Below are 17,142 nucleotides of genomic sequence, written 5' to 3'. Positions count from 1 at the left end.
GTTAATAAATGCTATAATATCCTCTCGATTTATATTATTCTTTGTATAATTTAGAGAACTTATACAATCAGGCTGTTTTCTGTTAGCTAAACATATCCTTTGCTTTCTGGACTCCTTCCATGGCCTCTAATGTGTAAATTAGCAATTTTGAGCTCTGGCTTAATTCTGTAATCCGAATTTAATAACTCAACTTCTAATTCAGTTTCTGAATTTTTAAAAAGGGAAGAGTAAGGAAAAGGCTGAGTTCTTGAGGTGATTTTAATACTAAAATAACTATTATCACCTGAATGTGTATCTCAGACAATAAAAAGATACAACTACACATTAAATTGACTTATTCATTCAAAAAACCATTCATGTATATGGCAGCTGTGTGTTTACTTAAATGTTTAGAATTCAAATGACGCTTATACTGCTCATCTACATGAAATGAAACGACAGCTTTTTGAGGGGTGGTAGAAGGATCGAACTCAGGACCCTGCACTTGTGAGGCAGGCAAGGTGCTACTGAGTTAAATCCCTAGGACAAAAACCACAGCTTTTACATACATAAAAGTTAAAATCATTCAGAAAAGTACTGGTTTCTTAAAATCACTCTAACTTGAAATGTAGATTAATCAATCTTTTTTTCAAATTTATACAAATGTATCATTACTGTGTATAGGTAATTCTGTTTATGTGCAAAAAGTTGATAGATTTAGTTGTTTAGTAATGATGGCTACAGGCTAGGGATTTAACTCAGAGGTATCACTGCCTGGCTAGTAATGATGTCTACAATTGAGAACAATTTTATAATTATGAATATTATAGAGCCAAAAATACAGGGACTAATTTTATCTAAAAGGATATTTCTTCATAAAAAAAATTCCAACAGTCACATAAAGGATTCTGTATCACCACTTATTTCCTAAATTCTCCATAACTCCACAGTACACAAATCTGAATATTCCTGAGATTTTCTTTTTTAAAAAAACACATTTGCCTCCTGTCTGAAATTCTATAAAATTCAGCCTCTCTTGAAAAACATGTATCTGTCAAATACACATAGATCTGCACAAACACCCTCCCTTCTCAAGGGCACATATTTCCCTCAATCCCCTGTAAACAAAGACACAAAAACCCACATCAATTATGTCATGTCTCCAAAGCTGTGTAAGGTGTTCAAAAACCCACCACAACCCAAGGATGTCTGGTCAAAAAATATAAAATTTCTCATTCCACTAGAAAGCATATGAAAATATAAACATTATCATGCATATCTCTCAGCTGCTTTCTTAGCTAATTCTTCAAATTCATTAATTGGTTCACATACAACATAGTCAAAGTTCACATATTTCATGTGTTGTGACCAATGATTATCCAATCACATGACAAGGGCTTTCTCAGACTCAATAATCTAATCCTGCCTGATAACCTCTACAACCCATTACCCAGTACAAGCAAATATATACACAATTCTGTCTCACAAAGACTAATCAATCTTGTGTTAAATATTGAGGACATTTAATAGTATACCACATAAACAAGAAAGGACAAGACACCACCTTTACTCTTATGGCAGTTTTCCAATTAACAACACTAGAATATTTCCCAATTTTATTCCAATTTTACAAAATTCTGCCACATCAATCTACAAAATTAATGTAAACAAAAATGTCTTCAGTATAGCATATAACCGAAAAAGTCAGTTACAAAATAATAAAATGGGTATTAAAAATTCAAAGACATTTTAAATTTAACACATCCCTCAAGTACCTGGCATGGTGGTATATGCCTATAATCCCAGCACTCAGGAGGCAAAGGCAGGATTGATGTGAGTTCAAAACCAGCCTACACTACACTGTGAGTTCAAGGCCAGCCTCAACTACATAGTGAGAACCTGTCTTTAAAAAAATCTTTCAGGCAGTATGACTTTAAATTTAACATAAACATTAAATAAAATAAACCCAGCTATATGCAAAGAATATTCCTAAAAGGAAACCCAAGAAACTGGTACTAGTAATGGTTGCTGCTAGGAATGGGATGGGTGGTGATGAACAGGGATGGAAGGGCGTCTTTTTTGAAGCTTTTATAATATACATATTACCTACTTAAAAAATATACTATCATCACTACCAAGTTTAAATAACATAATACTAAACACAGATAGGTAAGTGAACTAGCTTCTATTTCCCCTCTACACACACCAGTGTCATGCCTCCTTCAAAATGTCCACTGTCAAAAGGTGAATACCCAAAAATCAATAGCCTTTCTATACACAAATAACAGACACATGGAAAGAGAAATAAGGGAAAAAATTCCTTTTACAATAGCATCCAAAAAAATGAAGTATCTAGGAATCAATCTAACAAAAGAAACAAAAGATCTCTACACTGAAAACTACAGCACTCTGAAAAAAGAAATTGAAGAGGATATAAAAAAATGGAAAGGTATCCCCTGCTCCTGGGTAGGAAGAATCAACAAAGTGAAAATGGCCATACTACCAAAACTGCTATATACATTCAACGCAATGCCAATTGAAATTCCAACACTATATTTCACAGAACTAGAAAAAAGAATCCAAAAATTCATTTGGAACCATAAGAGACCTAGAATAGCAAAAGCCATTTTAGGCAACAGACACATGGCACCAGGTATAACAATTCCCAATTTGAAACTATACTACAAAGCCACTGTGATAAAGACAACATGGTACTGGCAAAGAAATAGGCCTGAGGATCAGTGGAACAGACTGGAAGACACAAAAACAAATGCAGATGTACTCAGCTACCTCATCTTTGACAAAGGAGCTGACCATCCTCAGTGGAGGAAAGATAGCCTCTTTAATAAATGGTGTTGGAAAAACTGGATGTCAACCTGCCACAGATTAAAATTAGACCTTATCTTTTGCCATGCACTAAATTAAAATCCAAATGGATTAAAGATCTAAATATTAAAACAGAAACATTAAACTTGCTAGAAGGTAAGTTAGGCAGAACTCTGGAAGACATTGGTATAGGAAAAGACTTTATGAACAAATCCTCAGTAGCACGGGAACTAGCAGATAGAATCAACAACTGGGATCTCATCTTACTAAAAAGCTTCTGTACTTCAAAAGAAACCATCAGCAGAACTAAGAGACAATCTACAATGTGGGAAAAAATTTTTACCAGCTGTTCCTCAGACAAAGGACTATTATCAAGGATATATAAAGAACTCAAAACAATCAGTCCCCCCAAATATAAAGATCCGACTCAAAAATGGGCATCCGAAATGAACAGACATTTCTCAGACGAAGAAGTAAAAGCAGCAAGAAAATATTTGAAAAAATGTTCCACATCACTGGTCATTCTAGAGATGCAGATGAAAACAACACTGAGATTCCACGTCACCCCACAAAGAATGGCTGCTATCAAGAAATCACACAGTAACAAATGTTGGCGGGGTTGTGGCGAGAAAGGAACCCTTCTCCATTGTTGGTGGGAGTGCAGACTAGTGCAACCACTACGGAAATCAATATGGAGATACCTCAAAGAGCTTGGACTGGAGGTTCCATTTGACCCAGCCATCCCTCTGCTGGGTATCTTTCCAAGAGAACTAAAAGAATCATATCACAGAGAAGTATGTGCACCCATGTTTATAGCGGCACAGTTTGTAATAGCTAAATCTTGGAAACAGCCTATTTGTCCATCCGTTGGAAACTGGATAAAGAAGATGTGGTTTTTCTATAAAAGGGAATATTACTCAGCCATAAAGAATGAGAAAATAGATTCATTCATAGGAAAATGGATACATATTGAAGATATACTCCTAAGTGAAATAAATAAGTCACACATGTGTAAATACTGAATAGTTTCCCTGGTGTGAATAATCTGCAACAATGCATAAGATTCTAATAAGATTACTGACATTTAGAAATGGGAAGAAAGGAGCTAAAGGTGTAGGGAAGGTGGGATGGGTAGGGGAAGAGTAAAAAGGGAAAAGAAAAAAATGTGAGAGAATGACAAGATGAAAATAAAGTGTTTGTAGATGGGGAGGGGAGGAGGGGGTGAAGGGAGGGCAGAGGTAAGGGGAAAAAATGAGAATCAAGACTTGTCATGTAGAGGTACATGATCCCAACAGTGAATGCAACTGTACCGTATCCCTAAAATGTACCAATAAACTCAATTAAAGCTGGAAAAAAAAAACAAAAAAACAAAACAAAAAAAATGTCCACTGTCAAGAGCTTTCACTGACTCCAGAGCTTTGCTTCACCTACAATCACAACTCACATTACTTCAAAGGTCACCTTCCATTTGGACAATTTAGGAATACCTGAACGTTTATTTTTCCCCTGTGCCTGGAATAAACTTTACTTTTCAGTGCAGTATAAATTTACACTAGTAATACCTGCATCAAGGGATACTTTGTTTCTACTGGGCTTCCAAATCCATTGACTCCGATAAAGCTGGTGCTGAAATAGGAATCTGTGAGACTTGTATCAGTTAAAGCACCTCCATCCATTCCAGGAACTGAAAGAGAAGGAAAATTCATGTACTTAAAATTATTTAAGAGGACAAAACATTAGTTTAGCTTCTGTGTTCCTAATTAAGTTTGAGAGTCTCAAATCTCCATCACATTTATATTTATTTACCAGTCAAAACTCAAGGCAAGATCTGGTAAAATTTGCTGGGCTCTAAATGGCTATTAGCTATGATCATGTTTTTCCCACAGAAATATGTATGAATCATCTAGGAAGTCATTAAGGACTACTCTAGTATTTCTACTTTTCTTGTCAAGTCTTCTTCCTAAAACTTAACTAAAGGACTAGAGAATATAAGCCACTGCAATTTCTACTAAGAATCATCACATGGTAAACAGAGGCAAATTTATCAAGACTGTTTCTCAAAACTCATCTTTTAAAACACACTGGTAATTCAGAATTGGAAGAAAAATATACAAAGATCACAGCAAGATGGAGTTCAGGAATAATGAGAGATCCCTTGGTGACCTTAAGAGTAGGGTAAAGAAAGATGAGAGAACTAACAGGGCAATCCAGCATAAATCAAAGAAGCACTGGACCAGGTGTTCCAGATGCTACTTCCTATAAGGTACTTGGCACACAGCTACTTTCTAAGCTGCTAAGTACAAAGACCTACACTCTACCAGTAAGTTGGGCTGTACCCCCAAATAAAAAGCAAACTAAGGAAAAAAGCAAACTAAGAAAAGTCATATGGATATTAAAAAATACATAAATAAAAATAAAATTTAAAAAAAAATTTTAAATCAATGGATAGATGTACAGTCCTCTTGAAAAACAGTACGAAGTGTTCTTTCTTTTCTTTTTTTTAGTTTCCCAAAATTAAAATGTATTACTTTTATAATTATGGAAGGATTCTTTACTAATGATTTATATCTTAATAATTACAAACTCAGATGGAGCTGAAGAAAATAACCAGAAACACTAAAAATTTACATATAAAGATGTTCATCAAGTTGATTTACATATAAACACTAAAAGGAATTATTTTTATTTTTAAAACAATGTGATCAAACAAGAAAAGATTAAGTAAAATTTAATGTATAAATTGAAATGTAATTATGAAATAATTTGAAAACATAGTAATTCATGTCATCATTTAAAATACTTCAGCAAAATGAAAAAACTAGGAGAGGAGAAAAAATAAGAATGACAAAATACAAAGCCTTATTAAAACTGGGTGTCAAGGAATTATACTAGCTCTCTACTAGTATCAGAGTTCAAAATTTTCCATAATAAAAGGTTATAGAACATGCAGCTAGCACAGATTAAACAATTCTGTATGTGATACTGCAAACCAAAATATATCTTTCTTTCATCTTTATATCTAGTTCCTGGCACAAAGCTCCTAAAACTTTTGAAGTTTCTTAAGTGACAGGGGTGGATGCTAGGTGCACCTGTTAGTCTGTTTGGTCTCCGATCCTAGTTCCTGACACAGGGCTCCTAAATCTCTTAAAATTTCCTGGGTGATAGTAGTATTTTTTATTCTAATGTGGTGACTCTTCTGAGGGTTTCTACATGGCAGCTGGTCACCAGAAAGACCAAGCCACTATTATAGACTTGGAGGCCATACCTCTCATCTTCTTCAGGCTAGAGGTCCAGTTAGTAATCTAGAGGGTAACATATGACTCTATACTACAAACACAAGCTCCTGTGCTCAGAACCCTTCCACATCTCACACTACCTTATTATCTGGCTATTCTGATCTTTCAGAACAAACCAGTAAATGTATTATCCTGAGTTCTGTGAGCCATCATAACAGGAATCTAGAGGCTGGGGCTGCAAATAACTGAGTAACTAGAAGCAGGAAGAAGCTTGACACCCCCCTCCTTTTTTGGTCTACTTTATTATCCCAAAACTTTAGGTCAGATCCCCCTGCTCAGAGTACAAATAATGGAATGTCTGAATTAGAAGATGCACTAGTCCCAAAATTACCTACCTATCTCATCACTCCCCCTTCAAGACTAAGGACACCAAGTTAAGAGAATCTGGAAGTTGGATATGGTGATACATGCTTGTAATCCCAGTACTCTAGGAGGCTGAGGTGGGAGGATCTCAAGTATGAGCCCAGCCTAGGCAATTAATGAGTCAGAAAGACCCTGTCTCAAAATAGAATATAAAAAGGGCTAGACATTTAGCTCAGTACAAAGACTCTTAGATGGGGGCTTGGAGATTAGTATATAGGCTTTCCTCAAAAGCCTGAAAAGAGGGCCAGGGATTTAGTTCAGTGGTTCCACTGCCTGCCTTGCAAGTGCAAAGTCCTGAGTTCGATCCCTGGTACCCCCTCCCCCCACAAAAAAAAAGTGAAAAGAGAATTACCATATGTTCCAGCAATCCCATTCCTGGACATATCTGAAAAATAAAATTAGTATCTTGAACAGTTTTTTTAAAAAGGAAAAAAAAGGTAACTAATTTTCAGAATTTGCAGGGACATCCATTCAATTGCTAGTTTTTAAAATATCCGTTTCCAGGCTCCCTGAAGCAATGCCCAGAAGTCTCCAAACATTGTCCTAAGTATATACTCATCTAGGATTCCAGAGAAAGCAGAGCCTCATGACCATGGCATGAAGAAGTTACTTTTCCAAGCAGGATCAAGCACTCCATTACTGGAATAGAAGCTGTGCCTTGCACAAGAATAAGCATCTCATGGGAGCTGAACTGCACCTCAAGCCTTACCAATTTCTCTGGGAGTTAGGACACCAAGACTGAGATAATGATCCACCACAAAAAACAAGATGGAGACAATGAGTAAACGGCATCCCATAAAAATTGATCCCTATTCCTATTAATAGGGTAGTGTGATCCTCGTCAGATCTGGGCCCCTTAGTTCTTCAGCTTTAGGTCCCTTTCCTATATTTCCTTTGTTAAGTGCCCAGCGTGATTTTATAAACTCTTCAAGCTAAGGTCCCTTAACATTTTCTCTTACTTTCCAATTAAAGTTTTGTCCTGTAAATTCAAGTTATTGCCTCAGTTTTAACTTCCACTGTCACTGAAGCAACTCCAGCAGAGCAAATTATCAAGCCCTAAAGAAGAAGGTATAGAAACCCCAATCCAGAGTCAAGTCAGAGAAATACAAGTAACATAGAGACTTGCTACTTGCATTAAGTGTCTGAAGGACTGGAGTAGGTAGGTAGGCAATCTTGGGAGACTGAGCCTTTAAATGTGTGGGATTTGCATTAATTCTAGGTAGTTGGTATCACATGTGAACTGTGAGATACCAGATAGCTTCAGAGAGATGGAATATATCTGGTGTCAGAAGTATAGCATGCAAATGGAATAGAGAAAAAATAGGAGCTAGTTTACTTTCTTATATACAATGTTAAATAAAAAGGAACACACTTTATTTTACTATAATAATTATGCATACTTGCACAGAAATTAAGACCAAATATGCCAAATGTTACTAATCTTGTGTTATATAATTGAAGTTAGACTTTTCTACAGAAGAGCTCTTTACATACATAATAATAAGGAAATCCATGAGGGGAGAAATTTCTGCATTCCACTATAAACCCCTTAAGACATCTATTCTTCATCTTTTCCTAATAAAACATAAAACAATTTTATAAAACAAAGCACAATTTGAGTGCTTTAATATTTTTGTTAATATTTTTAATACAGCACTTCTACTTCAAACACTCTTCACTTCAAACTTTTATTTCAAATCCAATTTTCTTTTCTTCATATTTTACACAAGCTAATAAAATAGAACACTTTTTTTTTCCAATGCCAGTCTTCACAAATCTACAGTCAATATCTTAACAGATTTTAAGTTCCTTGAAATAAAGGTCCACTGGGTCTTTATATGCTTGTAAATATAGTAATACATTGGTAAACATAATATTGAACTGTTGTCAGAGGAAAATAAAGTTCTTTCATAATTTCCAACTTTTTAATAATATTTTATCATTAAAAATAGAATCTGTCCTAGCCAGGCATGGTCGCACATGCCTGAAATCCCAGCACTCCGGAGGCTGAGGCAGGAGGATACCACCATGCTTAAGGCCAGGCTGGGCTCCATGGTGAATTCAAGGCAAGCCTGATCTACATACATAACAAGACGACCCTGTCTCAAAAAAACAAAACAAAAGAACAGAATAGAATTTGTCCTAATATATAACCAAATATCTAGTAGTAATTTTTACCATATTAGACCAGCTTATAATCTTTTTAGATGTACAACTTTTGACATAAGACCTTATGCTTTCTAACAGAAACACATACCTTAAGTGAGAGTTGAAGAGCTAATATGGCCAGAAATCAAGAAATCAGGTGTTAAATTTTTTTAAGTAAACATTCCACATGCATGCTTACACTTTAGTTTGCTTGTTTTGGAGAAAGGGAACAGATACTTCAACAAGAAAACGACTAACCTATTGTCTTATTTTTCTCTTCGCTGAGACAAAATACCAGATACCCAAAGTTAAAAAGAGGAAAGGTTTGTTTAGGTTACAGTTTGCAGAGATTTCAGTCCATAGCTAGCCAACTCCAAGGCCTCTATGGCATGGTGGAATGGCAGAGGGGTATCACAAAGAAGAATCAGTTCATGGGTGGCAGAAAGCAGGAAGGCAGCAAACCAGGAAAGTAGCAAGGAAGCAAGCAGCAAGCAACCACAGCAGCTTTCTTTCTGTCCCTTATATCCTATCCAGGCTACATACCCTTAGAGCCAGTACCACTTACATCCAGGGTGAGGCAGCCTAAATCCTAGCCTCACACCATGAATCAATCCCAGCGTCACTCCTTAATCTCAGCATCACACACCCTAGATCCAACCACCTCCTAAAAGTCCCACCTATGCCTCATGAGGCTTTGGGAACATCTACATACAAGACATAACACCCGTGATACATTATTCCATCCTGTATAGATTATGAAGATACTATTTTTTTAATTAATTAGAACAGACACAGGTCCTACATACCTCATAAGATGTTCATAGGATGGTTTGGATTTAAATACATTAAGTATAAATATCATTGACCTTAAATTGCCAGGACAGATAACCAAGAACATTTTACTCCCTTAACCCCTTACATTTGCAATCAAATTTGAAAATTATAACATAAATATATTTTTTTAAATGTACAGGGCCAGGGATTTAGCTCAGTGGTTCTGTTACCTGCCTTGCAAGTGCAAGGTCCCAAGTTCAATACCAGGTACCAAAAAAAAAAAAAAGTGCAATTTACTTTAAATAAAGCTACTATTTTTTTTTAAAAACCTCTGTTGCCATCTCTACTATTAAAACTTACTTTATCTGAGCCTGGCCTGGTAGTGCACACTTGTAAGCCAAGCACTCTGGGTGACTGAAGCAGGAGGATCTCAAATTTAAGCTTAACCCAGGCAATTTACCAAGATACTATCTCAAAAAAAATTTTAAGAGATGGGGATGAGGCTCAGTGTAAAGGCTCTGGATTCAATTCCGAGTACTGCAACAATAACAACAACAAATCTTATTATAAATATCTCTCTGCCATGGTGTAAAGGTATCCCCCAAAATATGTTGAAACTTCATAGACAATGTGCAGTATTAAGAAGTACAGTACAGCCTTTAAAGGTGATTAAGTTGCGAAGACAGAATCCTACTGAATGAGGAAAGTGCCTCTATAAAAGACATGAAAGGAAGTTGTCAATCCTATTAAATAAAAATTACAAGAGGCCATTGTTTTGTACTAAATTTATAAGTCCTCAAAAGATCAAGCTAGCTGGCATAGTGGTGCATACCTGTAACCAGGGGAGGCTAAGGCAAGAGGATCACAAGTTTGAGCCCAGCCTGGATGATTAACTGAGACTGTCTCAAAATAAAAAATGGGCTAATGATGTACCTCAATGCAAAAAGCCCTGGGTTCAATCCCCAGTAGTAGGACAGGGGGAGGAGCAAGCTAAAAATCTTAATGGAATCACTTATGCTAATTAAAGTTCCTGACACCAACTAGAAACTAACTTATTTATTGACACAAAACCAACAATACAGAGACAGCTAAAATTCCCAATCTGATAGCCTCAAAATCAAGCTACTCTTAATCTGTACAAAACAGGTAACTTGAGTAGCTAATATTAACCAGTTATTTTTCTATTATTCTTTCTTCTTGTTCCCCACCTTTCACAGAAAGTAACTTTGTAGTGACTGGTTTGCTTTTTTTTTTTTTTTTAATTGTTTCTGTTTTCTTTAGCTTGTATGTCTATGAAACCAGCCTCCTAAGGAAGCATGGTAGTACATGCCTGTTATACTCAGGAGGCTGAGGCAGGAGAACTGCAAGTGTGAGGTCAGCCTGGGCAATTTAGGCAGATGATTGACAGAGAGATAGACAGATCGGGCAGACAGAGGAACTGGTGATGTAACTCGGCAGTCCTTGGATTTAACAGGGTGTGGGGATGGGTCCTCCTTTGTTTAGTCTATCAAAAATGTATTATCTTTTATGGAATGAAGTGTTATTCAATTTTGGAATTGAAAATAAAGCCAATTAAGTGAACAAAATTGTTTTAATTTTGTCCTTTGAAAGCCCTTTACGTGAGGGCAAGGAACAAAGTCATCAAGAGATAGCTCTGACCAGACAATGAACCAGGTGGCATCTTGATATTGAACTTCCAGGGCTGGGGATTCAGCTCAGCGGTTCGGTGGCCTGCCTTGCAAGTGTAAGGACCAGAATTCAATTCCCGGTACCAAAAAAAAAGATAATGAACTTCCAATGTCTAGAACTGGAAGGAATAAAATTCTCTTCTTTATATATTCCCCAGTCTTGTGTTTTTTGTTACAACTGCAGAAACAGACAGAAACATAATAGTGAAATGAGATGCAGCTTGCTGCAACAAATACCAAAAAAATGTGGAATTTGCTCTGGAATGGAGTAATGAGTAGAGAATGGACCATAAAGAGCTATTTTGGTGAAGGCTCAGAGGAAGAGCAGAGCTATCAACAGAGCCTCAATCTTCTTACAGATAACATAAATGGTCATGATCACAGTGCTAGAAGATATGAACAGTGAAGGCTATTCTGATAAGGCTTTAGACAGTAATGTGGAACAAGGTATTAGAAACTGAAGAAAAGTCCACCATCTTACAAAGTGACAAAGAACATGACTAAACTATGTTCTGCTTTCTGGAAAGAAGAACCTTTAAGCTACGAACTACAACATTTGGTAGAAGAAAACTCTAAGCACAGAGTTGAGAGTGCTAAGAAGCTTAACTGCTTTTAGTAAACAAGTTAAAGGTGAAATGTATAATCAAAAGGGAATTTATATTTGGAAAATTCTCAGCCTGAGAAACTGTAAAGACTAAAAAAAAAGATTATGTTTGTGAGAAAATACCAGGCCCCTCCCACTTTGATAGAGAGAATAGAGACAGAAGGAAGCCAGCTACTATTCATTCAAACAATTCAAGAATTACCCCAAAAGCATTCTGGATATTATCCAGCCTGCTGTTCCTATCACAGGGCCAGAAATGCCAGGGCCTGTGATGGGAATAAAACTGTTTCACGGGAATGGCCTAAGGCAACCAGGGTCCCAGCACTCACTCCTTACCTGGGAACACCTTAAGTCTCCACTCCCTATGGCAGTGCTCCTTGGTTACTTCAACTGTGGCTCCATTAAGCCCATGTGCAGCTTAAACAGCTGCTGGGAAAGGTACAAATGGCATACTCTGCAAGTGTGCAGGGTGCACTAGCTATGGAGGCCCAGCTCTTGCCACCTAGATTTCAAATGCTTTCTTGAAAAGTGTTTCAGTACAGAGAGAAAACTACCACAGAAGTGTGACTGCTGCAGAGTCCCAAGTCCACATGATGTATCAGAGTTGTGGGGCAGGGTCACCCCCAAGACTTCAAAAGGCTATACTCTCTTTTTTTTATGGTTAAACAGACTATGGTTAATAGATTAGACAGCTTGCCCAAAGAGTGAAGCTACTAAGTGTGTAACTATGATGTAAAAGCAAATTTGTCACTGTATTAAACTTTCAATTTTTTAGAGAAAGGGAAGCATAAATCAAGAGATAATTTTAAGCCTTCAGTTTGGAAATGATCATAAGACATTTAAACTAAATGTTCTTCATCTTCAGTTTTTTCCTCCCAATAATGAAATGCATGTAATTCCCCCAAAATATAACACTAGATCAGTCTTCTGAGGTTCAATAAATCTGGAAAATACTGGAGGAAATAAAGTAAACTGCATTTCCTTACTGCACAACTTCCCAGGGTCTTCATTTATAATGTGAAATGGGATAATCCCAAAATTAGGAAAGATCACTTCCTAAAAATACTCACTAGGGAATGCTAAGGTTTGAGTGTGTCCACCAAAGTTCACATGTTGGAAACTTAATCCTCAGTCACTGGAAGAGGTCATGAGGAGGTGAGACCCCCACACGTTTTATAAGAAGACAAAGGGCTGCAGATACAGCTCAGTGGTAGGCAGAATGCTTGCCTAGGCTACAAGGTCCGGGTGTTGGATCCCCAACAAAGGGCTAAGAGTAGGGGAGGGACATGCAAAAACAGGACAGCAAATTTACCCTGTCTCACCATGTGATGCTCCTGGACTTCCTAATCATAAACTAATAATAAAACTATTATTTATAAATTACCCAGTCTCAATACTGTGTTATGGCAACAGAAAATGGTAGTACACACCCTTAATCCCAGCATTCTAAGGCAGAGGCAGGAGGAATGCCACAAATCTGAGGCCATGCTGGGATATAAAGTGAGCTCAAAGCCAATCTGAACTACATAGCAAGACCCTCTCAAAGAAACTTTTAAAAAATATTATATAACCAATTATATGAAAATCATGCCATCTATCTTGCAAATTTCAATAATTATGAAAAACAATGAAGTCCTTTTTAAATGTTTTGATGGTTGGACAAGTCTACATATTTACTAAAAATAACTGAACTGTAAACTTACAATGGGTAAATTTAATAGTATATAAATTATGTCAACAAAGCCATTTTCTTTTTTTTTTTTTGGTACCAGGGATCGAACTTGGGTCCCTGTGCTTACAAAGCAGGCACTGGAACCACTGAGCTAAATCCCGGCCCCAATAAAGCTATTTTCTTAAAGAGATTATTCATTAACTGGTCTTAAGACATCTGAGTATTGGGCCAAGGGTTTAGCTCAGTGGTGCCTGCTTCACAAGCTCAAGGTACTGAGTTTAAACCCTGGTACAAAAAAAAAAAAAAAAAAGACATCTGAGTATCTACCTATAGCCATTTAGGGAAAAAAACTGAATACTTTATACTAGTATTTCCAAAAGACTAAAATTCATGGAGTAAAATAGTAAGAGCATACATTTCCTATAAAAGTATCTTCAAAGTAATCAGGACACCACTCAACTCTCTCCTCCAGCCCAATATACTCACTAAATTCCTTTTCTCTTTTTTGAACCTAGGGCCTTGCACATGTCAAACGCTTGCTTAACCATTAAGCTATACTTGCAGCCCCTTACAATACTCTTAAATGGTCCTACACTTTACAAACTGTAGTATAATGAACTCCTACACTCACCTGCCTCCATGTTCAAGATCCAGAAATAATGGAAAAGAAGTAATACTTGGAGTTAGACAAGCACATACTTTGGCCACTTACTAGCTATATGACCCTGAATAAATAACCATATTTCATTTTTTCATATAAAAAGAATGCAATGCTTTAAGGAATTCAAGTGGAGAAATCTATCCTAAGAGCTTAGTATCCTCAGAGGTGATCATAAGTGTTATCCTTTCTTCACTTCTCTCCAGAAAGTATCCCATAATTATTTCAAGTTATTAAAACCTGTACCTCTTAAAAATCATTCATTTAAAAAAGAGGAAGAAAGGGCCAGGGATTTAGCTTAGTCATTCCACCACCTGCCTTGCAGCATGACCTGAGTTTGATCCTCTGGTACAAAAATAAATAAATAAATTTAAAAATTTAAAAAATAAAAATTAAAGAGGAGTAAAGTACTTATTTCCTTTTGACCTATTTTTATTGCTATCTCCAGCTATTTAAACCTCTATATTCTTATGGTTTGTATACTACCACCATCATCCATATTCATACTATATTTATCTGTAATTATACATATTTCATACAATACTGATACTAATCTATAAGCACATTTGTATAAGCATTTATTTTTATTAAACTCTTTGAAAGTAGATATTTTTAAGTTAATTAAAAGATATAATAGATTCTCACATCAAACCTTAATTAGATACTCCATGCAAATATTACTTTATTGCCTCCACTCTTCCAATGAGAAATATGAAACTCAGAGATATCAGAGGACCATACAGCTGGTACAAGTCCAAAAAAAAAAGGGGGGCTCCTCTGCTCTCTCAAGCAAATACTTACATTTTCCTTTTCTCTACTGGACTGTGGAATGGGCACAGACTGTGAAATGAGGGAATACAGCTAACTGTTAGGTCTGCTTCTGCCAGATACCAGTTACTGACCTTGAGCAGTGTATTTAATCTTAGTTCCAGACTACTTCGTGGAAAACACAAATAGTATCTACTTTCCAGGGTTGTTGATGAGAATTAATCAGTATTCTGGCATACCTGCATGATACTGGATGTTTAATAAATGGTTGCTTTTTATGGTTATCATTTGTATCAATTTACTAGCTTATTTGTAAGTCAGTCTGCTTTTTCTGATGAAACACTAGTATGCTCTTACTATAGAATTAGGAAAACTGTCCATGTAAGCTTTTATTAATTTTAACATAAACGATGAAAAAGTATGCTCACACATTCTATCCATCTGCTACAAAACCCACAGGAGTTACATGGAAGAAAAGGTGTAAACCCAAAGCAGGTGACTTGGCAAGAAAGACACTGTTCTGTTTGTTCTGTTGGACTTCCCTTTGAAGCTCACAAACTAAAGAAAATTTCCAAGAAGAGTAATTAAGGACTGCAAATGCTATGCGTCCAATTCTTAATGATAAAGTTTCTATAGAGCCATAAAGCGATTAAGACTTTTTTCAATTTTCCACCTAAGTCCAAAGCACTTTAACCAACACTGGTGATAAGCAGAGAAAAGTGACACCCTAGTAACAATGCACAATCATGACCCAAATTAGGCATTTTATTTATGTACAGTACTCATTTGTTTTAACCATACAAGTACTAAGACTGGAACCCCCCATATTCTAAATTGAAGTCCTAACCCCTGTACCTTAGAATGTTACCTTATTTATGTATTGGGTCATTGCAGATGTCATTAGCTAAAATTAGGTCACTGGGTGGGCCCTAATCCAGTCTGACTGGTAGCCTTATAAAAATCTGAGAAACCTGTAGCTATCAGACCCTGGGAAGTGTGTGGGAAAGAAGCAGATGGATGGAGAGAGGATAATTAATAGGCTCAGGGCACAGGTAAATAGGAGGAAGAACTTTTAATATTATATAGCAAGTAGGATAATGACGGTTGACAACAATTAAATGAAATATTTTCAAAATAGTTAGAAGATAGGATTTTGAATGTCCCCAAAATTCAACAACAACAAAGAAACAGTATCAGATGACATATGTCAATTACCATGATCTGATCATTAACATGGTATGCATGTTCTGAAATAATCATACTGTGCTCCATAAATATGTACAATTACGATGTATCAATTAAATACAAAAATGAGGAGCTGGGGGTGTTCCTCAGTGATGAAGTATTTGTTTAGCCCACAGAACATGATCCTGAGCATCAGGAAGGAAGCAGAGAGATCTGGACAGAAACATGCACACAGGGAGATCATGTGAAGTGAGAGCACAGATTGAAATTATGTTTCTTAATCCAAGGAATGTCAGAGATTGCCAGCAAACCACCAGAAACTAGGCAATAGGAACAGATTCTCTTCACAGTTGTCAGTAAAAAACATCCCAGCCAACATCTTGATCTCATACTTCTAAGTTTCCAAAACTGTAAGACAATAAATTTCTATTAAGCCCCACACAAGATACAACAGAGCTGTATTGTAAAAATAAGAAATTAAATGGAGATTATTAAACCAAGAACATAGGCTAAAGAAAACATCTCAAGTAAACATTAAGCCAAAACAAAAGAAAAAAATGTAAGTTAAAAAAACTGCTCACCTAGTGCTATGGTCTGAGAGCATCCCTCAAAGGTTCAGGGGTTGGAAGGAGTTCCCCAGTGTGGTGTTATTAAGAAGCAGTAGAGTTGAGTATGATGGCAGACACTAGGAAACTGAAGCAGGAAGACAGCCAAGTGTAAGCTCAGCCTGGCCAATTCAATGTCTTAGCAAGACTTTGTCTCAAAATTTAAAAAAGAGTTGGGGATATAGCTCAGTGCAAAAGATCTGGGTTCAAAGCCTAATACCCCCCACCCCAACACACACAAAGAATGTACCCTTTAATAGGTAAAGCCTAGCAGGAAGTAGTTGGGAACAGGAATTAATGTTGTTTTTGTGAAACCCTGATTAGTACCAATAAGAGGGTTTAAAAAAAAAAGAGAGAGAGAGCAAGGCCAGCCCCTCCCTGTTCTCTGGCTTTCTGTCTTACCAGCATGGTCTCTCCCTCTCACACAGGCTCTGGCCAGGACACCATCTGCCAAGTGATGCAGCCAAGAGGAGCTTCCTCAGGGCCAGTACCATACTATTTGGACTTTCAACCTTCAAAACTCTGAGTCAAATAAGGCTTTATTCTGTATGAAATTCTCAGGCTTCAAGTATTTTA

General features: G+C 36.6%; 1 protein-coding gene across 4 annotated transcripts in view; it reads right to left on the bottom strand.

Moving 5' to 3' along the window:
• The window catches only part of Pan3 (poly(A) specific ribonuclease subunit PAN3), a 126,444-nt gene extending 109,636 nt beyond the window's left edge, over positions 1-16,808 (bottom strand). For 2 of the 4 annotated variants that reach the window (XM_010623842.3, XM_033759917.1), the window contains exons 1-3: positions 16,543-16,808; positions 6,817-6,849; positions 4,368-4,489 (exon numbers count right to left, since the gene is read on the bottom strand). In XM_010623842.3, the coding sequence (XP_010622144.1) occupies positions 4,368-4,489; positions 6,817-6,847 (153 nt within the window). In that variant the 5' untranslated portion in view covers positions 6,848-6,849; positions 16,543-16,808. The remainder of the gene's footprint in view (positions 1-4,367; positions 4,490-6,816; positions 6,850-16,542) is intronic. The other 2 variants (XM_010623841.3, XM_010623844.3) reach the window with 2 other exon arrangements.
• Positions 16,809-17,142: the final 334 nt, after the last annotated feature.

The sequence above is a fragment of the Fukomys damarensis genome, unplaced genomic scaffold (genome assembly GCF_012274545.1).
Source record: "Fukomys damarensis isolate Sample0158 unplaced genomic scaffold, DMR_v1.0_HiC HiC_scaffold_38, whole genome shotgun sequence".
Lineage (NCBI taxonomy): Eukaryota > Metazoa > Chordata > Mammalia > Rodentia > Bathyergidae > Fukomys > Fukomys damarensis.
The sequence above is the reverse complement of the archived record's forward strand: the minus strand, read 5'-3'. Positions and strand labels throughout refer to the sequence as shown.